This window comes from Oryctolagus cuniculus, chromosome 20 (genome assembly GCF_964237555.1).
Source record: "Oryctolagus cuniculus chromosome 20, mOryCun1.1, whole genome shotgun sequence".
NCBI classification, from domain to species: Eukaryota; Metazoa; Chordata; class Mammalia; order Lagomorpha; family Leporidae; genus Oryctolagus; species Oryctolagus cuniculus.
The window spans coordinates 43,837,523-43,857,966 of record NC_091451.1 but is presented as its reverse complement, the minus strand read 5'-3'; the positions used below and the strand labels follow the sequence as shown (position 1 = coordinate 43,857,966).

Genomic DNA, 20,444 nt, shown 5'->3' with positions numbered 1-20,444 from the left:
GGGGGGCAGACGTGGGGGTGGCAGGGACACAGGGTGGGGGTCAGGGATGTGGGGGGAGCAGACACATGGGGTGAGTGTCAGGGGTGAGATGGGGGGCAGACGTGGGGAGTGGCAGGGACACAGGGTGGGGTCAGGGATGTGGGGGGAGCAGACACACGGGGGGAGTGTCAGGGGTGAGATGGGGGGCAGACGTGGGGGGTGGCAGGGACACAGGGTGGGGTCAGGGATGTGGGGGGAGCGGACACACGGGGGGAGTGTCAGGGGTGAGATGGGGGGCAGACATGGGGGGTGGCAGGGACACAGGGTGGGGTCAGGGATGAGAGTGGAGGGGGCAGACACACGGGGTGAGTGTCAGGGGTGAGATGGGGGGCAGACGTGGGGGGTGGCAGGGACACAGGGTGGGGTCAGGGATGTGGGGGGAGCAGACACACGGGGTGAGTGTCAGGGGTGAGATGGGGGGCAGACGTGGGGGGTGGCAGGGACACAGGGTAGGGTCAGGGATGTGGGGGGAGCAGACACACGGGGGGAGTGTCAGGGGTGAGATGGGGGCAGACGTGGGGGTGGCAGGGACACAGGGTGGGGTCAGGGATGTGGGGGGAGCAGACACACGGGGTGTCAGGGGTGAGATGGGGGGCAGACGTGGGGGTGGCAGGGACACAGGGTGGGGGTCAGGGATGTGGGGGGAGCAGACACACGGGGGGAGTGTCAGGGGTGAGATGGGGGGCAGACGTGGGGGTGGCAGGGACACAGGGTGGGGTCAGGGATGTGGGGGGAGCGGACACACGGGGGGAGTGTCGGGTGAGATGGGGGGCAGACATGGGGGGTGGCAGGGACACAGGGTGGGGTCAGGGATGAGAGTGGAGGGGGCAGACACACGGGGTGAGTGTCAGGGGTGAGATGGGGGGCAGACGTGGGGGGTGGCAGGGACACAGGGTGGGGTCAGGGATGTGGGGGGAGCAGACACACGGGGTGAGTGTCAGGGGTGAGATGGGGGGCAGACGTGGGGGGTGGCAGGGACACAGGGTAGGGTCAGGGATGTGGGGGGAGCAGACACACGGGGGGAGTGTCAGGGGTGAGATGGGGGGCAGACGTGGGGGGTGGCAGGGACACAGGGTGGGGGTCAGGGATGTGGGGGGAGCAGACACACGGGGGGAGTGTCAGGGGTGAGATGGGGGGCAGACGTGGGGGTGGCAGGGACACAGGGTGGGGGTCAGGGATGAGAGTGGAGGGGACAGACACATGGGGTGAGTGTCAGGGGTGAGATGGGGGGCAGACGTGGGGGGTGGCAGGGACACAGGGTGGGGTCGGGTGTGGGGGGAGCAGACACACGGGGTGTCAGGGGTGAGATGGGGGGCAGACGTGGGGGGTGGCAGGGACACAGGGTGGGGTCGGATGTGGGGGGAGCAGACACACGGGGTGAGTGTCAGGGGTGAGATGGGGGGCAGACGGGGGTGGCAGGGACACAGGGTGGGGGTCAGGGATAAGAGTGGAGGGGGCAGACACACGGGGGGAGTGTCACGGATGTGGGGGGAGCAGAGACACAGGGTGGGGGTCGGATACACGGGGAAGGGCAGAGAGCCATGGTGAGAGGCAGAGTTGAGGCCGTGGGGGTCTGGCTCCAGGTGCCGTGTCCAGACCCTCCCGCGGGGAAAGTTCTCAGGTGGTGGGCACTTGCGCCTACCCCTCAGGTCCCCAGTGGTCCCACCGGCTGCCTGCTAGGGGAAGGCCCAGAGCAGGCCGGGGGACACTCTGTCCTGGCCACAGCAGGATCGGAGCCCCTGGCAGAGGTGGGCCCCTCACCTGTTTCATCCGGTCCAGATCTAAGACATCCAGGGCCACGTCACTCACGCTCCCTGCGGGCTTCATCCTGGGGAGGAAGGGCAGGTGCGGGAGAGTGGGCGGCAGGGCCTGCGGGCGCCCCTGGCTGGGACTGTCAGGAAGACCGGGGTGCCGGAGGCCCGCACTCGGGGACAGACCTCCTGCCCCGGCCTTCCAGGCGCATCTTGCTTTCTACCTGCGGGCGCTCCTAGGCGACTGGAAAGGGATCGCCTGTCTGGGCTACACCCCAGGGGTGCCTCCCTGGCCACTGTGCCTACATTTCCCAGTCTGGTCAGGCCCTGGGGTCCGGCACAGGAGCTGGGCTGTGGAGGGGCAGTAGTCAGGCCTGTCACAGCTCCCTGCGCCACCCCCCCCCCCCCCCGGAGGGACACGGGCTCAGTCGCCTGCTCCTCTGTTGTGCTCTGCTCCCGGCTACCCCCATGCCCCGGGAAAACCAGCCACATTAGTGTAAAAACCATGCAAAATCCCAGCGAGCCCCTGGCCTGGAGGCCCTGCCACCCCCACAGCCAGTGTCCCGTGCCGGGGCCGGCTCCAGTGCACAGTGCTCGGGGAACATCCGTGTGCTCTTCCGGGTCTGGGCTCCTTCGGAGAGGTTCTGAACCGGGGTGAACGGACTTGAGCTTTACGGCCCCCGCACGCGCAGTCCTGGTTTTACTACGTGCTTTTGGTGGGCGTGACCGTGGTGCTGAGGCACTCGGGCCTGGTCTCTCCCTGCCTGGTTCTAGGGATGTGAAGTGGCCCAAGCCAGTAAGGAGGTGGCGGCTGGTGTCTAGTGGCCACACTGGTGTGACAGGGCCGGCCCCGGGTCAGCTGGTGCCGTGGAGCGCTAAGCTGTCCGTGGCTAAGAGGAGTGGGGGTGGAAACAGGGAGCGTGCCCATGCCCCACCTGGATGGGCTGGAGGCCCAGGCCGGGCGGGGGCCTCTCAGGCCACAGTCCCGTGGGAGGCCCCTGGTCTCCCGGGCCACCCCAGCAGCTGCTGTGGAAGCTAATTGTCCCAGCTCCAGGGCTCACCCTAGGAGGGGTCATGACTACCTGCCCCTTTGGGGCCATTTGTCCTGGAGCCAAGAGAGACCCCATTCCACACAGGAGCGGCCTGCACAGCGGTCCTCTTGCTGCGTACCCTAAGCCCACCAGCAGGAGGGCTGCAGGCCTGCCCTGGCCGCCTCACCTCTGCCGGCCCTGCTGGGCTCCTGGGCCACTCTGGCACCTCCCAGGGTGCCCCCCCAGCACACCAGGGCAGAAGTGCTCCCCTGGGGCCAGCACCCTCCTGAACTGCCTGCCCTCCCTCCTTTGACCTTGCCAGGGTGGAGTCAGGGCCTGGGTTGGAAGTGACCTGTCCTGTCCCCGTGGGACCCTCTGTGCCTTCCCCAGGGCTGTCCCCGGCGGAGCCTGCCTGAGGCCCAGACCTCCTGTGCCCATGGCCGTTCCTACTCCGCCTATCACTGATGAACTCTGCTTGGCTTCCGCGGCCGCCCGCCCTGTGACGTGAGTGGTTTTCTTCCGAGTCGTGGTGGTGCTGGCAACGGTTCCTGGTGTGGGTTCTAGGAGCCTCCAAGTGAGGCACTGTCGGCCTGTGCCTATTGTGGGGCTGTCTGGCTTTTTGGGCAACCTATTCCCAGTGTTCTGGCCGGTTGTCCCATGCGCCTTTGGTTGGGAGTTGTGGCTGGTGTGCATGCGGGGGGTGGGCCCGTCCTGGATGCGCGCAGGCCCCAGTGTCCCGCCTTTGTGCCCACCACTGCCCTGTGCAGCAGGGACTCACACACCTCACTGGATGGGTGATAGCACCTGCCCAGCATCACGTGTGATGAGGGCCGAGCTGGGACTCCGTCTCGGCTCCATGGCGTGCCTTTTTGGCCAGGTCACACCCTCCCTGGCCCTGGCCTTGGCCTTGGCCTCCTCAGAGGGCAGACAGGAAGGAGCGGCCTGCACCACCCGGTCCCCCCAGCTCTGCAGGAACAGGCCACCCTTCCCGAGCAAGCTGTTAAACGGCAGGACAGACAGGGCGGGGAGTGTTAGTCACGGGACGAGGACAGGGCGGCCCCGGCACCTGGGGGCGCGTGGCGGGAGGGGTGTCCGGTACCTAGAGTGAGGCTGCGACTGAAGGGGGCTCTTAGCTTCAGGGCTCTTGGCCAAGGACGGGCTTCTACGGCAACGGAACGAAAGACACGTGAACCGGCGCGCCTGCGAGGCCCCCGGGCCGCGCCACTCGGCCTCCCGGGCCGCTCACCTGGACAGGAGGGAGGACACAGGCTTCTCCACCGAGTTGCTCCGCTCCCAGGGCTTCCGGCCAGGCTCTGTCAATCACGGGTGATGGAGAACCTCAGGGCCGGGGGGACCCGGCGGCCGCCGAGACCTGGCTCCTTGGCCTCAGGGCCGCTGCAGCCGGGGCAGCCCCTGTGTCCCCTGTGCCGGGCACTAGTGTGTCCAGGAATTGGGGTCCCCTGACAGCTGCCCAGGGCTGGCCGGGCCCTGCAGCCCCATTCGCGCTGCTGTCACCTGACGCCCCCAGGCTGCCCACACACTGCATCTCCGCTTTCCTGTCCTGGCGGCAAAGCTGGCTTAGCTTCCATTTTCTTTTTAGAGTTGTATGGATTTATTTGAAAGTGGCAGGGAAAGAGGGACAGATGCCCACACGCAGATCTTCTATCTACTGGTTCACTACCCAGATGCCCTCAAAAGCTGGGGCTGGGCCAGGCTGAGGGGCTGAGGCCGGGAACCCAGAACTCCTTCCACGTCTCCCCTGTGGGTGGCGGGGGCCCAGCCGTCTCCCACTGCTGCCCAGGACTCACGAGCAGGGGCTGGATTGGAGCTGGAGGAGCCAGAACTCGATGTGGCGCTGTGATGGGATGCCGGCCTGGGGAAAAATGGCTTAACCTGCTGCGCCACAGTGCTGGCACTGCTGCCAGAGATCTGTTGAATTCACTGACTGCAGGATGAGCAGAGGCAGAAGCCTGAATGGTAGCTGCAGCCAGAGCCCCGAGCCCTGCGTCCACACCACAGCCCAGGTCCGTGGCCCTGGGCAACCTGCTCGACCACGGGGCCTCCACTCTGGGCTGCTCTGCTGTGCAAATAAAGACACGGACGTTGCTTCTGGTCACTGGCCAAGAACCAGTGGCTCTCGGCAAATCGGCCCCCAGGCAAGTCCCATAAGGAGACGGCTAGGGTGTGCCTTCTTGGAGGAGTGGGATGAGCCACTGCGGGCGCAGGGACAGGTGGGGTGAGCAGCTGGCAGAGCTGCCCCGGCCTGGCACAGGCCAGATGCCGAGCAAGGGTTTGCTGGATGACTGAACAGCCAGCCCTGGGTCTTCCCACAGGAAGCCTCTTCTCCCTCCCCAATTCCGTCTCCTGCGGTGCAGCTCATGGGGGTGACAAGAGCAGGGTTGGGGCTGCTTCTGGCAGAGCAAGCGGGATCGGTAGCGCCAATCACCTGGCTGGCATTTGGCAGGGGACATGGACCCTGACATGTAAACACTCCTCCGAGCCCTAGACGCAGCCTCGCGCCCCTGGATCTGAGCTGTCAGGGCCAGCACCCTCCCTCTGGTGGGACGCAAGGTCCCCAGGAAGTGAACACTGGTTTGCTCAGACGGGACATCGTCGTGGTCAGGCGGTGCCTGTGGGGACCCACAGGAACTGGCTTCCCTCTGCTCGCACACAGGGAAGGGGTGGGGCCAGCTTGTCCTCTTCCTCCCACTCCAGGGCCTCGTGTGGGCGGGGCTCTGCTGGGCGCCCCTTACCTGAGTTAGGAGGCTGGCTGGCTGCCCGTGTCCCCGGAGAAGGCGAGGTGTTAGGATCTTCCTGCAGAGGAAAAGTCGGGCTCTCCCATTAGTCTGCCCCAGAGCCCGCTGGGCGCAAGCTCAGTTAGAAGCCTCAGTTTCCCAAACATTCGCAGTGGACGTGTAGCGCTCTTAGAGTCAGTAAAGAATATTATTAAAAAAGGAAAACCGGCCGGCGCCGCGGCTCACTAGGCTAATCCTCCGCCTAGCGGCGCCGGCACACCGGGTTCTAGTCCCGGTCGGGGCGCCGGATTCTGTCCCGGTTGCCCCTCTTCCAGGCCAGCCCTCTGCTGTGGCCAGGGAGTGCAGTGGAGGATGGCCCAGGTGCTTGGGCCCTGCACCCCATGGGAGACCAGGAAAAGCACCTGGCTCCTGGCTCCTGCCATCGGATCAGCGCGGTGCGCCGGCCGCAGCGCGCCGGCCGCGGCGGCCATTGGAGGGTGAACCAACGGCAAAAGGAAGACCTTTCTCTCTGTCTCTCTCTCTCACTGTCCACTCTGCCTGTCAAAAAAAAAAAAAAAAAAAAAAAAAAAAAAAAAAAAAAAAAAAGGAAAACCGTGACTTCACGGGGCGCCCACGCCACCCCGGGGAGAGCAGCCTGGGGCTCCTCCTGGACCCTCAATTGCACTGCCCAGGCCGGGTCACCTGGGGGCCAGATGCTTCACACGCGTGTCCTGCTGACCTCTCGCCGGCACCATGTGGAGCGATCCACTCCTGCACGTGTGCCGCTCGGGAGCAGCTTCAGTCCTGGCCACTGAAGTCTGAGTGGCAGCCTCTCCCTCCTGGGGCGTGGCCCACTCCTGGGCTAAGGGGCGGGCTGTTGCTCAAGGACCAGGGGTCTGGCTGCAGAGACCTGGCAGCAGCAGGCACAGGGACGTCCTAGGGACGTGCTTGGGGAGGACCTCAGGTGCACCCCTACTTGTTTCACCAAGGCATCTGTCCCAAACGCCTGCCTCTCCCAGCTCACTCCATGCTCACCAGCACTGTGGCCACAACGGGAGCCTGAGACCTAGCTCTGACCTCTCAGCCCTACTGCCTGCGGAGGTGGCCTGCTGGGGACAGGCAGGGCCCTGGGGGCCTCCGCCCCTCGCCAGCTCCCTGCCCTTCTGCGCCCAGCAGGTCTTGCACTTGCTCCTGTCCCAGCCCTGCCCACTCCAGCTCCTCCTACAGAGCTTCTGGCAGATACCAGTGGCCACGGGGCCTTAGGGCCGTGGGAGAGGCTGCTCCCTGGGACTGCATGGCGCTGGTGCTGCTGCTCTCTGCCCTTGTCACGTTCTTTGTTAACTGTCTGCCTCCCCAGGGCGCTGTGAGTTCCCCCAAGGGCAGAGGCTCCTGTGTCCCATGGACTCTGGCTGCCCACCCCACGGCACGCGAGGCCACGGAGGCTGGAAGTCATGCGTCCGCCCTGTGGTGCGGTGAGCCTGCAGCAATGCTCACCAACAGCGGGGACCGCTTATGGCCATCACATACCACACACATTCTGGGGAGACGTCTCATGGTCAAGAAAATGGACTTATGACGTAGCAGCAATAACTGCTATGCAGAGCCAGGCAACCTCCGGGGACCACGCAGGGGACTCGTGGGCTGCACTGCCCTTGTCCCTCATGTGGTCCAGGTGCGGCCGCCTGCAGACCCAGGACCCTGGGCTCAGTGCTAACACGGCAATCCTGTGGGAGGCCAGGGCCACGCTTGCTCCCACAGGAGCCCTGCTGGGAACAGGCCCCACCCAAGCATGTGTGTGGTGTGTCCATCAGCACGCTAGGGTCTTGGGAGGAGGGTCTGCAGGCCCCCTCCTTTGGAAGAGAGTGGAGAGCAATGCTCGTGCGTGGGGCCAGCGCCCTAGCAAACCAGCAAGAACGAGAGCCACTGAGGGTGAGCTCAGTCTCTGAAAGCCAGAGGTTGTTCCTTCTGATGTCACAATGGTGTCATTTCTCCAGGACAACCTCAGACATTCACAAAGAGAAACACAGATCTCCTCTGTGTCCCTTCTCTGGGAAGGGACCCCGCACCCCAGTGCCCTGCACGGCAGCTCGGGCAGCCTGGGCCGGCAGAAGTCGGGCCTGGGGTGTGCGGGGCGGTAACATGACCAGCCATGGCCAGCGAGGGGCCGAGGGCCCATTGAGTCACCTGACCCCACACCTGGGGCTCCTGTCTTCCTTCAAATCATGCCCGCTTGCTCCCTGCTCCCCGTCAGCCCAGTTGTGCTCGCTGAAGAGTGGAAAGGCATTGAAAGGAGAGGAAAGCGCCCGCGCTGCCCGGTGCAGCCCCGGTGCAGCCCCGGTGCAGCCCCGGTGCAGCCGGTCCCCAGGCAAACAGGTGCACTCCTAACAAAGGACAGAGGGAGCGCGCTCTGCCCTCGGGCTGAAGGTCCTGGATTGGCTCCCTCTTGCAGAGGTCCACTCCTGGAGTGCAGGGGCTGGGAAGGCCCTGGCAGCTGCCCACAGAAGCGCACGTGTGTGTGAGGTCTGGGGCCCTGCCCTGGCCCACGACCCAGCAGGAGAGAGCGTGAGAGCGTGTGCACGAGCAGGCACGCCTGCGAGAAGGGCAGGGCCCCGCTCCAGGAGCCAGGCGTGTGGGAGATGTGGGGGCGAGGCGGGGAAGGGGCACACTGAGGCTGGGGCCCAGCCACCCGGGCGGGGTGTGTGGAGCAACAGCGGGGCGGGCTGGAGCCCGGGAAACCCCAGCGCCTCCTCAGCTGAGGGGGAAGCGGAGGCGCCCTGGTCCCTGACCGCTGGCTGCTGGGTTCCTTCTCTCCTTTTTTTTTTTTTTTTTTTTTTTGACAGGCAGAGTGGACAGTGAGAGAGAGAGGGACAGAGAGAAAGGTCTTCCTTTGCCGTTGGTTCACCCTCCAATGGCTGCTGCGGCTGGCGCGCTGCAGCCGGCGCATCGTGCTGATCCGAAGACAGGAGCCAGGTGCTTCTCCGGGTCTCCCATGGGGTGCAGGGCCCAAGCACCTGGGCCATCCTCCACTGCACTCCCTGGCCACAGCAGAGAGCTGGCCTGGAAGAGGGGCAACCGGGACAGAATCCGGCGCCCCGACCGGGACTAGAACCCGGTGTGCCGGCGCCGCAAGGCGGAGGATTAGCCTAGTGAGCTGCGGCGCCGGCCTCTTCTCTCGTTCTGCCACTGATGCAGTCTGTACTGAGCCCAGACCTGGCAGTGCCGTGGGAGTCTGTCCACGGGAGAAGCTTTACGTACAGGAAGAGAACCCGCCAGCTGCCGTGGGGCGGCCCTGGGCTCCGTGAGCCGGGCTCAGCTGCAGGATGAGAGCTGGGCTCTGGGCTCCCCTGCAGCTCTGGGAGGCAGAAACGACTCCCTCGGGCAGGTGCACGTGACCCCCAGAGCAGGCTGAGTGGCGCCAGGGCCCAGGCCTCCCCTCACAGTGCTGTGCAGCGCTCCGGCCTCTGGGCCCCGCGTCTCCCCAGGCCGCGCTCCGAGGCTGGCGCAGGGTGTGATGGAGGCAGGGCTGGGTGAGTGGGAGCCCCGGGATGGAGGCCACAGAGGCCCTTCTGCTCTGCCTGTGAGTCCCAGTGTAGCCCCTCCCCAGGGTGTGTCCGCACAGTCCCCCACCCCAGGCCCCGACCTGGCCAAGAGCCCTCTGGTCCAGGCGCTGGGGGAGTGGGCGGTGGGGGTGGCGGGGTGCTGCCTACCGTTTGGCTTTCGTCCTCCTTTCTGTCCACAGGCCTGTCTGTCTGCGAGGCTGCTTTTCTCCTACACAGGGAAGGAAGACGAAACGCGTCACCTCCTCCGCCTCTGTGCCAGCCCCACTGTCCAGGCCTCGGTCTGGTGTGGGCTGGAAGAGGGGTCTGGATGCTCGTGTCTCGCCCGACTTGGGGGACATTGGCGAAGACAGTGCCGGGGGTTCTGGGTTTGGCTGGACGGCAGCTACGCTCCAGGATGCTCCAGGCCTGGCACGGGGGACAGGGAAGTGGGCTGCAGCAGAGTGTGCCACGGTCAGGGCCGTGGGAGCCGCCACCTCAGGCAGCTGGCAGGGGCACCCAGACCCTGGAGTCAGAGATCCTAGCCACGCCCCACCCCCACCCCCACCCCCAAACAGGAAGGCAGCTGAGCCTGGAACTGCTCGAAGAACTCCAGCTGGGCCCTGGGCAGGTCATCACCCACGTTCTCCGAGGAAGAGGCCCCTTCCCGTCTGACTCCCTCATGCCTCCTGGCCTCAGGCTCGGCTCTACCTGGCCAGCTCCGAGAGCTACACACACAGGGCCCCCGACCCCTTGACACGTCCCCGGAGCTTCAGCTCTTGCGGAGGTCATGGCACCCAGCTCCCACAGCTCTGCACGGTCACTGAGAACGCGCCGGCTGGCACCCGGTGAGAGGCTGCGTCCGACTGCGCCCGGCTGCCCCTGGCTGGAGACGGGCGCACACGCCCCTCCGCCATCTTGTCCCAGGACGGGCTCCGTGCACAGGAACTGCCCGTGATCTCCTGATGACGGCGAAGCCTGATGAACTCGTCCTCTGAACTGTGGCTCAGATCCGCCTTTCCCCATGCGTCACTGCCAGCCACCACCCTCGCTGGACCGCAGTGGCCTCTGCCCCGGCCCCCGTCACTGCGCCTCACTGCAACCTTCGCCTGCCGGCGGTCGGCGTCCACTCTCTGATAGGAGGCGGACCAAGCCCCCTGCACTCCCGTGAAGACGGCGAGGCAGACATTTCCCGCTCACAACATCAGTCAACACCCAGTTTTCCTCCTGGGTGCCCCTGCCGGCAAGACCAGCCGTGAGCCAGCGAGGCAGGAGGCGGAGCCTGCGAGAACCCGCACCTGCACCTTGCCGACTGCCTCACGGCCAGCCCAGCCGGCCTTCTCCTCCAGCGGCGTGTCCAGGGGCCGGGCCGGGCCTGCTGAGGGCTGCGCGGTGCATCCACTGGGGGGAGGTGTGGCTCTCCACCAGCTCTGGCGTCTCACTGGCTGCCGGCCACACCGGCCTTTTCCTGTTCTCATACGGCAGCTTCCTCTCTGTTTGGGCTACACCATCCGGGCCAAACTGTCACTGGTTTTGAACTTGGGGACAGAGTTAATATTTTTATTTCTCCCAGAAATCGTTTCCACTTTTGCGAGTCCGGTGCGCCTCTCTGGGCGCGGCGATGAGCCGATGCCCTCAGCTCTCCCCGCCTCCGGGCCCTTCCATGCCAGTTCTCAGGCACAGTGGAGTTCGCAGGTTTCTCCGCAGCTTAGCCCTGCCCACTGCACCCCTGCTGCTCTTCCTGTGCAGGACACTCTCCCGTCTCGGCCCAGAGAAGCGTGCACATCCGCTGTGAAGCCCTCCTGGCCTCTGAGGGCCTGCTGTGCTCGCGACCCTCTCGGGGCCAGTCGGCCGCAGCAGTGGCCGCTGGACGTCAGCACGGGCCACATCTGAAACTGAAATCCACGCATCCCTTCCACAAAAACAGCGGGCCCATCTCTGCACCGGTCCTGGTTTCTGTGGCAGGCGGGGACCACCTGCTGGTGCGGCTGGAGAAAGGCCCACAGGACAGGAGGGGACGGCCTGCACCTCTCAGGGCCCCTGTGCTGTCATCCCCGCCCACGCCACACCCCGCGGTGGGGCCCCAGGGCTCCCGGTGCAGGCCCTGTGCCTCAGCCTCTGCCTTTATCTTGGACTCATCTCCAAGTGCCTCCTTCAGGACAGGGCACTGCCTGCAGAAACTTTCAACACTCGCTCGACAAACCCAGGAGGGATCTAGGGTGGAGGCCGTGATGCCTCGGACTGATACCGGCAGGAGGGAACGTTGAGGTCACCTGGCTGAACCCAGGTGACAAAGGCTTCTGGGCCCGTGGGAGCCCGCAGCCCAGGCGCAGGACCCACCTCTTGGCCAGCAGCTTGTTCATCTCCTCCATGAGGCCTCCTCCCCCGCCCCCGCTGCTCGCCCGGTTGGCGTCGGACTTGGAGGTTCCACTGGGACTGGAGCCTCCAGACGCATCTTCTGGCTGGGGGGAAGGTGCCGTGTTAGTGGTGGTGCTGGTGCCGGGACCCAGGGGCCCGCGTGTCGTGCCTGTGAGTTCCATGATGGCCCCGCCACAGGAGACCGCAGGGGCCGTCTTGTGCGGCATTCCCCCACCCTGCAGGGCCAGCCCGGGGGACTCAGGCAGCCGGCCAGGAGAGCGGCAGCAGAGGCGTCCCTCCCACACGAGGTCGCATTCCGGGACATGCCCGGAGGGCTGGGGAGAACTGACCCGGTGCTGACGGACCTGACTTCCGAGGGCCACGTTGCTACAGGGGACAGAGCAATGGCAGAGAAACCCACAGGCCCTGCAGTTCATAACAGCCACGCCCGCTCCGCCCCTGCCCGGGCTCTCACCCGCTGCACTCTCCTCAGCTTGGCCCCAGCCAGCGCGGCGGCCAGTCCTGACACGGAGCTCTCGTCGTGGCTGGCCCCCTGGGCTCCTCCGGCTGGCAGTGGGGGTGGGGGCGGTGGGGTGGCCCCGGTGGGGGGAGGCGGCACAGGGGGTGGGGGCGGGGGCGGAGGCCCGCTGCAGGAGAGTGGGGCGCTGGCTGCAGATGAGGGGTGCCCCGGTGGGAGGAGGGGCCCTGGAACAGAATAGGGGGGCATCGTGGGTCTTCAGCCCCCCGTTGGGGCCCAGGCCTGTGGCTCTCACTTCCACTCCCGGGGAGGGCAGACACAGGCGGCCCTCCCTTCAAACATGGGTTTGCTCTTCTGGGAAGCCGCTGCAGGGTGAACTGGGCCCCCTTGGCTGGACCCACAGCGTCACGCCTTTGCTTCCCATGCCCTGAGCCCAGCCACCTTCTTCCCGCTCCAGCCACGTCTGCCCAGTGGGAGCCGAAGCTCTGGCGGCAGAATCTGTGCCCTTCCTCTTCTTTGTTCCTTCTAAGTACCTGGCGCCGCCCGGGCACTGGCAGAATTGGTCTCTGAGGCGTAATCGTGACTGACCCTTGGCCTCTGGGGACTGTGGCAGGCCACTGTGGATCCCAGGGCAGGGAGCAGTCTGTCCTGGAAGCCGCCCTCCCAGCCAGCGCTGCCTGAGCCTCCGCTGGGTGCCGGGAGTGTGCTGGGGAAAGCGACCACAGGCCCTGCCCTCGGGGGCTCATTGCGCAGAGAGGACACAGCCGAGCACCCTGGTGGAGGCAGAACGGGACTGTGGCAAGGGACACGCTAGGGATAGCAAGCATGCGATTGCCGTGCTGGCCAGCAGCTCCTGGAAACTTCCCGATGGGAGTGACGGCGGGGCTGGTACCTGCCAGGAGGGCAGGAGTCAGGTGGAGGGGAAGAGGGTGCCGAGAGCAGCGGAAAGCAGAGGCCTGCGCGGTGGCGGCGAGGAGCCCGGCGGCCTGGAGCAGAGGGGAGGGGCTGGCCGACAGAGGATCGGCCTGTACTGGAAAGCAGAGCAGACCCGGGGGCAGCGACGGGGCCAGGACAGTGACCACCTGCTCACTGCCCAGGGCAGTGGAGAGACTTACACAACACAATGCCCAGGAGCGCACCTGGTGAGGCCTGGGCCTGCCCGGGACCGGCACCGCTCTCTAGAGAACATCCTGGCCTCCTTCTCCACGCTAAGCTCTGCTCAGGCTCAGGGCTGCTGCTGGGGGGGCCTCTCCCCAGGAAGTCACCTCTGGTCCCGGGGGAGGGGCCTCCTCTGCGTGCTGGTGGCACCCTGCCCTGAACGGGGCCACAGGGTGCACTAGGCGGCAGCCCATGTCGGCTCCTTTGTCCCCTGGATCGGATAGCGGGCAGCGAGTGTGTCCTGTCTGTGGCGGTGGCCGTGTCCCCAGCCCCACCAGTGCAGCAGTGCTCACTGGACGTCCACTCGGGACGCAGGCCTGGCAGGCCAGCAGGTTGGAGGCAGGCGTGGTCGGGCCAGTCGTCCCCCTGTTCCGCCTGAAGGCCCTGCGAGCTGCCGGGCTTGCGCGGGGCCCGGCGGGCGGGCGGGGGCGCTCACCTGTGGCCGAGGCTCTTCTCTCCAGGGACTCCTGGCGGTGCTGGTGCTGCTGCTCCATCACTTGTCTGAAAGGCGAGAGGACAGCGCGGCCTGCTCAGCAGCTGGGACACCTCGCTCTGCGTGCGAGGGCCCAGCCCGCGGAGCTGGGTTCCGTGGCACTCCCTGGGAGCTGCGGTGCGCCACGCTGCCTCCATGTAACGGGAGGGGGGGTGGGGGTCAAGTTCCTGAACAGGGGCACGCCAGCAGTCCCGTCTCAGGCACAGTGGACGGGGAGGCCACCGCCGATCTGATTCACTCCCTAGAGCTTTCCCTGGGCTGCCCGGGCTCACCTGGCCTGGCCTGGCCTCAGGAACACCTGTGCTTAGTGCACCTGGCTAAGCTCCCAGGGGTGGTGCTCAGGAGAAACGCACCCGGAGGACCACGCCACGTCCTCTCCAGCACAGTCCAGCGCAGGCCCCGTCTGCTGCGGGGCAGCCACCCCACCCTCGGAGGGACCATCCTGGCTCCTTGTGGCTGAGTGGCCGGGGCAGGCAGAGTGAGGACGCTGACCCACAAATCCACGTGCAGAGCCCAGTGACCGCGGGAGTGGGTAGGAGGGGTCTCGCAGCCCACTCAGACCAAGGCCACGGGATGGTTTCAGCTGGGGTGGGGCAACCAGGATTGCCTGTGACTGAAGCTCAGGGCTGAGGGGGCGCTGAGGCCTGCCACACGGGTGAGGAGGTGGCCAGGACGGCAGGGGTCAGGCAGGCACGCGGTGGGTGCTGTGTGGAGACAGCTCTGCGTGTCTCATCTGCACAGGGAGCCTTCCGGTTCCCGTCCTGTGATCCTGGGCCTCGGGTCCGACTGAGAATGCCAGGGGTTCCCGTAAGGAGGAAGCCTGGCCCCGAGCAACAGCGTGGCATCTGCATTTGCTTCTCCACCCCTCCCAGCCGCCTGAGACGGGAGCACTTCCCAAAACCCCAGCATCCCCTGTGGGAGAAGGGTCTGTCAACTTAGAAAATCACAGTAAAACAAAGATGCTTGAAAACCATGTAAAAATAAGGCCTGAACTATGAGACTGCTTGTGTGAAAACAGGACTCACTGCCTCACTGGGGTCCTGAGTAAGCCCTGCTGCCCAGGGAGAGAAAGACCAGAAGTGGGATATGCAAGGTCTGACTCCCGCAGCTCACAGCCTGGCCAGCAGGGGGCGTGCTGACAGGCGCCCTCGGTGCAGCCAGCAACCTGCAGGCCTGGGCCCTGGGCCTCGGGTGAAGATGACTCGCTCTGTGGGTGCCTGCCTGCTGGGGGCCGCTCCCTCCCGCCCTCCTCTGGGTGAAGGCCGTCCTGAGGCTGCACTGCATGGCTGCCGTGAGACTTGTTAACGAGTCCTGCTCTAGCTCCTTCCTATGTGGTCGAGCTTCCGTGGCTCACATGGGAGGCAGTGACGGTAACGTCAGCTGCAGATAGTCAGTGTGAGGTTAAATGCGACAGGGCCTGCCGGCTGAGCAGGCCCCTGTACCGTGCAGGGCTGCTGTCCTGAGCAGCGGGAAGCCAGCCCCACAGAAGCAGACTCCCACCCCTAACGGCACAAGCCTGACGCAGGCAGAGTGAGGCTGCCCACCTTCAGACGGGCCAACTGAGGGCCGGGGCAGAAACCCGCCCGCATGCGACAAAGCGCAAGGCCCGAGACCAGGGCTGACACAGAGGGCTTCAGAGACACTCAGCCGCCCCCCACCCCTCCCCGCTTTCACTCCCAGCACTGGGGAGAGGCCAGGCCAGAGGCAGGGCTGGAGCTGGCGGACCAGGGTCCATCCAGGTCCTGACGTGGCCTTGGGAAGGCCGCTCCACGGGGAGCTCTCATGACCTCTGCTGTGATCTCAGGGTACGGCACTTCCTGTGGCCGTCGAGCCACGTCCCAAGGGAGCTGCCTCGGCCCCAGGCTTCATCTCTCCACGCAGGGCTTCCTGGAATGACTGACAGCACTCGGGACACGCAGGCTCCTCCCGAGAGCGCGTGCTGGGGGTCAGCTATGCTGGCTGACACCGCAGACTCATCCTCACTGCTGGAGACCCCACGGGGGTCCTCTCTGGTCTGGCCTGCTCTCCCTGCCCCTGGCGGCTACTACGGGTGGGGTTACCTTCTCTGGACGTCCATCTCATCAGGAGAGGGGCCATTCTGCACCTGACGCTGGGTGGAGGGGCCTGTAGGGCAGAGAAGCACAAGAGTGGAGTGGTTAGTGGCAGGAAGAAAGGCTGTGACAGACAGCGCTGAAGCCACGCCCACCTCAGCCTTCAGGGCTTCTTCCAGAAGTCACCCCTGGGCAATGGCCACACCAGCTGGGGCCCCCAATCACGCAGCTCTCCCTTTCTCTTGGCCCTTCCCTGAGCTCGTGGGGTTCCTGGGCTCCTGCCGCTGTGGCCCCCTCCCCTCCCCCCTCGGGGCACTCACGGGGTCTGCTACCGCATTAGCCACCAAGCATTCGCACACCACTCAGCTGGAATTGTGGGCCCCAGTGACCTATTTGACTCCGCCCTCAGGGCCAGAGCCAAAGTTTAGAGCCTGGTCTGTCTGAGCCAGTGCCTGCTGCTGCCTGCTGAGGAGTCTGGGGGCTGTGGGTGGGGCGCAGCTGCGTCCTGCCATGGGTGTCTTTGTTCTGCCTGACATGGAGCCTTCTGGGCCCATCCCGTCACGGGCCTTGAGGCAGGCCCCTGGCGCAGCCTGTGTGCTGGGCAGACCTCACGTACAGGTGGGGCTGGTGCTGGGGGCCTGCCAGGCTCCTGGTTGCTGCCCCCTACTCAAAACACCCACGCTCCTGCGCCGACCTCAGAAGATGCCCGATTGTTCCTTATCTTTGCAGCTCCGCCATCACCCAGGGGCCGTGCAGGCTCACGGTGCCTGGGGGTAGAGAGATCCCGGGCGGGCAGGGCAGTGGCTCTGTCCCCAAGGGAGGCAGCACGCTCAGGCCACAACACATGGACACTGGCGCAGGGACTCATTTCCCTCCTCCCTCCCCTCCGTGTTCTCGGAAACAGAAGCAACCACTCTGGGAGCCCAGCGGCAGACTGCGGTGTAGACTCTTTACTGAAACTGAATTCCAACTCCCACAGCCCTAAGGCCGTTCCCATGAGCACTTGGAACAGCTGAGGAACCAGGCCCTGAAGGTTACGTGACTTGCTCAATGTCTTTTTTCCCCTCTAAGATTTATTTGTTTGTTTGAAAGGCAGAGAGACAGAAAGAGGGAGAGACACACAGAGAGATCTTCCATCTACTGGTTCACTCCCCAAATGGCTGCAACAGCTGGAGTGGGGCCAGACCAAAGCCAGGAACCTGGAACTCCATCCGGGTCTCCCACACGGATGGCAGGGACCCCAGAGCTTGGGCCGTCCTCTGCTTTCCTCCTGGAGCACAGCAGGGAGCTGGATCGGAAGCGGAGCAGCTGGGACTGAAACAGGCACTCCAGTACGGGACGCTGCTGCCCCACTGCTCACGGTTTCACGGGCAGCAAATGGCAGTGTGAGACGCAGACCATCTGCCAAGTGCCACCTTCTTCAGTCTCATCACTGTGGTGTCAGACTGAGACCGGCTGGAAGCTGAGGACCTCACCGCCCCCTGCCCTGCCCCTCTCACCGCTGAGGCAGGAGGGTTCCTGACCCCTCAGCGCCCGGTCTAGGACTCATGTCTGAGCTGCTGGCTGCCAGCTTGGCCTAGGCTTGGGCTGTAGCTCGGACAACGGGACTCCTGCCTTGTTCTAGAACTCGTCTCAGCTGCTGAGCCCACTCCTGAGTCTGGGTCCCCTTCCCTGTCTAGCTCCACCCCTGCAGGGGAGCCTCCGAATGCTAGGGCTCCACTGGTGGCTGCAATGTGCCTGTACTCCCACTGACCTGGCCTTGCCTCTCACCCTCTGCCCAGGACAGCCAGGTACCCATACAGGGGCCCACTGTGGGCATGCCTGCTCCTCTGTGCCTAAGGAAACAGGAGGAGGGACTGGCACTGTGAGGTAGTGGGTAAAGCTGACGCCTGCGATGCTGGCATCCCATATAGGCACCAGTTTGTGTCCTGGCTGCTCTATTTCCAACCCAGCTCCCTGCTAATGGCCTGGGAAAAGCACCAGAAGATGACCCAAGTGTTTAGACCCCTGCCACCCACATGGGAGACCTGGACGAAGCTCCTGGCTCTTGGCTTTAGCCTGGCCCAGTCCTGGCCATTATGGCCATTTGGGGAGTGAACCAACATATGGAAGGTCTCTCTCTGTCTCTCCCTAACTCTGACTTTCAAGTAAATAAATCTTAAAAAAAAAAAAAAAAAAAAGACTCACCAGGATCTCAAAAATAGTTGCAGATTTAACACTTATAGAGCAGGAAAAGATAACACTTGATTGTATAAGCCCTTTTGTTCCCCTTATTTTCAAAATTTTTATCTATTTTATTTTAAAGGCAGAGAGACAGAGGGAGAGAGCTCCCGTCAACTGGTTTACTTCCTAAATGCTGGCAACAGCTGGGCCTGGGCCAGGCTGAAGCCAGGACCTGAGAACGCCACCTGGGCCCCCCACGTCGACGGCAGGGACCCGACTACTTGAGCCATCCATCACCTACTGCTTCCCAGGGTGAGCCTCAGCGGGAGCTGGCACTGGGAGTGGAGCTGGGACTCCACTATGGGTGCCGGCGTCCCAAGCAGGTTGCACCACTGTGCCCCACACCTGTCCTGTCTTTCTAAAGGGAGAAAACGTTGGGTTAGGCTGTTGGAGCTACAAGGTCCCTAAGGTTATATAGCAGAATCTCTGCATGTCAGGGGAGGGAGTTAAGGCTGGCAAGGGGCGGGGTCTGCCCAGTGACACCTGGGGCATCTGCACCGAGAGTCCCCTCCCCAGCTCTCCCATGGCAGAGTCAGGGCTGAGGGTCAGGCTGGTTGCCTGGTCTGTTTGCAGGTGCTCTCTCCCAAGGGGGGGGCCTCTGCACAAAGGCAGACTCCCATCAGCCCCGAGCTTCCATAGATGACCCCTGTGACATGAGCAGGAGCCACGGTGGAGTGCAGGCAAAGCCAGCTCCTTCCTCTGAGCTGTCCTTGGATCCCGCAGGCTCCGGGGGAGGGGCAAGATGGGGCCCCACTGCTCCTTCTCTGCCCCCCTGCAGACGCCCCCAACCTCTCTGTCCACACCTGCCTGACTCAGCATCTCCCTCCTGGACCTGTCTACCAAGAGGACTCTCACCTGCCCTCTCTCCCCTCCTTGTCCTCTATGTTGACACTGTAGCCCAAGTGATCTCTGCAGTTAGGTCCAAGCCCAGGTGAACAAAATGCAAGTCTCCCCCCAGAGGCTTGGACCCACCCCATCCTGTGGCGGCTTCGCCTGGATGTAACCTCACAATCGTCCTCTGGAGCTGCCCACTGAGCCCCACCCCACACTGTGCTCCCACCTCCACGCATTTTCATGGCCTCTGAGTGCACCTGCGCCACCTTCTCCTGCCAAGACTTCTCGGCCCAAGTCCTGGTTCACCTTTCCTGCGTCCTCCCGCCCCTCCCACAGCCCTACCCACAAGAGTCTCTCCCAGCTCACAACTTTCCCCTAGTGCCACAGTGCCTTGGGCACTGTCTTCTCCCTCGCAGAAGACTCTGAGCTTCCTGGGGACAGAAGGGATGTCTCCGTAGGCAAAACCTGGACACGGCAGGTACACTTGACGGAGCCGGGTTGGGAGGTTAGAGAGAAGGCCTCGGTGAAGGAGCTGGCTGAACTGGCTCGGGGAAAAGTGAGCCGGGAAACGCCAGGCTTAGAGCTGCTGTGGAGCGGACGCCAGGTTCCCGGAGAACTCGTGCAGGAGTTTAACCCCCACTGCAACAGGGCTAAGGGCTGGGACCCGGAGCAGGTGGTCAGGGCTGAGGCTCCACCCTGGCAGGCCACTGCCTCTGCACGCTTCTGTCAGCAGGGACATTAATAAGCGCCATGTGCCCGTCCAGGCTGCTCCAGCTCACCCCTACACCCGTACTGTACCTGCCTGCTTCTCACACAAGGGTGGACAAAGGCTCCCGCTGTGGGGCTTGCTCCCTCCAAGGACGCTCCCCTGGAGAACCGGGCAGGGGCCAGGAGAGGGCAAACGCTGGGTACAAGCAGAGAGAACCACAGGCAGGGAGCGTGGAGCCGCTCCTGGGCCACGCAGCTGGGCTGAGTCCAGGGATGCACTGGGCCGGGTGTGGCCCAGGTTACGGGTGCACCTCGCTCCTCACATGCCGTGCTTGCCAGCTAAGTGTCCCAGAGCTCAGGCGAAACCTGATCTCCAGGACGTGGCCGCTTTGTTCACCTCCCTGCTCCCAGCACTCTTGGCATTGACGCAGCTCTCGGCATTCGGACCGTGCACACGGAAGGTCTCCAGCCAGTGGCCGAGACCAGGGGCAGGGGATGTGTGTGCTCTGAGAAAAGGGCTGGAAGTCTAACAGCCGGAGAGCTCTCAGAGCCAACACAGCCAGGGGCCGGACCAGGCACCGTGTCTGCAGGCTGGGGATGACTGGGCGGGCGAGCCACTGTAGGCGGCTGAGCCACTGTAGGTAGCCGACCACGGTGGCTCTCAGGACACACAGCCGGACGGGCGGAGGAAAGCGAGCGTTCACCTTTAACACACTGTGCCCTGGGTGCCAATCTCCACGGCTCAGACGGACAAGGAGGGAACTCGACCCAACGGCAGTGGTGCCTGTCCCGGGACCGGGGACTGTTTTCCTCTTGATGAATTTCCAAATGATCCTTGCGCAGCTTGGCTCTGCCCTGACTCTGTCCTGGGGGTGAGGGCTGGCTCCTGTCCAAGGAGCTCAGGAGGCCGGTCAGGCGAGGTTCTGCTCACACCTCCTCCTGAGACAGAAGGCCAGGCTCGGTTTCCAGTCGGCCTCTGTAGGAAAGGCATCCCCAGGGCCTCCTGGAAAGATGGAACCTGAGCTCCCAGGAGCACCTGCTGAGTGATG

General features: G+C 64.6%; 1 protein-coding gene across 7 annotated transcripts in view; it reads right to left on the bottom strand.

Moving 5' to 3' along the window:
• EVL (Enah/Vasp-like) overlaps positions 1–20,444 on the bottom strand; it is a 139,893-nt gene that overhangs the window by 2,291 nt on the left and 117,158 nt on the right. For 6 of the 7 annotated variants that reach the window (XM_070065396.1, XM_070065397.1, XM_051830857.2 and 3 more), the window contains 9 exons: positions 15,640–15,703; positions 13,523–13,587; positions 11,926–12,155; positions 11,433–11,554; positions 9,264–9,324; positions 5,575–5,635; positions 4,068–4,134; positions 3,921–3,983; positions 1,801–1,867 (listed from right to left, as the gene is read on the bottom strand). In XM_070065396.1, coding sequence (XP_069921497.1) covers positions 1,801–1,867; positions 3,921–3,983; positions 4,068–4,134; positions 5,575–5,635; positions 9,264–9,324; positions 11,433–11,554; positions 11,926–12,155; positions 13,523–13,587; positions 15,640–15,703 — 800 coding nt within the window. The remainder of the gene's footprint in view (positions 1–1,800; positions 1,868–3,920; positions 3,984–4,067; positions 4,135–5,574; positions 5,636–9,263; positions 9,325–11,432; positions 11,555–11,925; positions 12,156–13,522; positions 13,588–15,639; positions 15,704–20,444) is intronic. The other variant, XM_051830861.2, reaches the window with a different exon arrangement.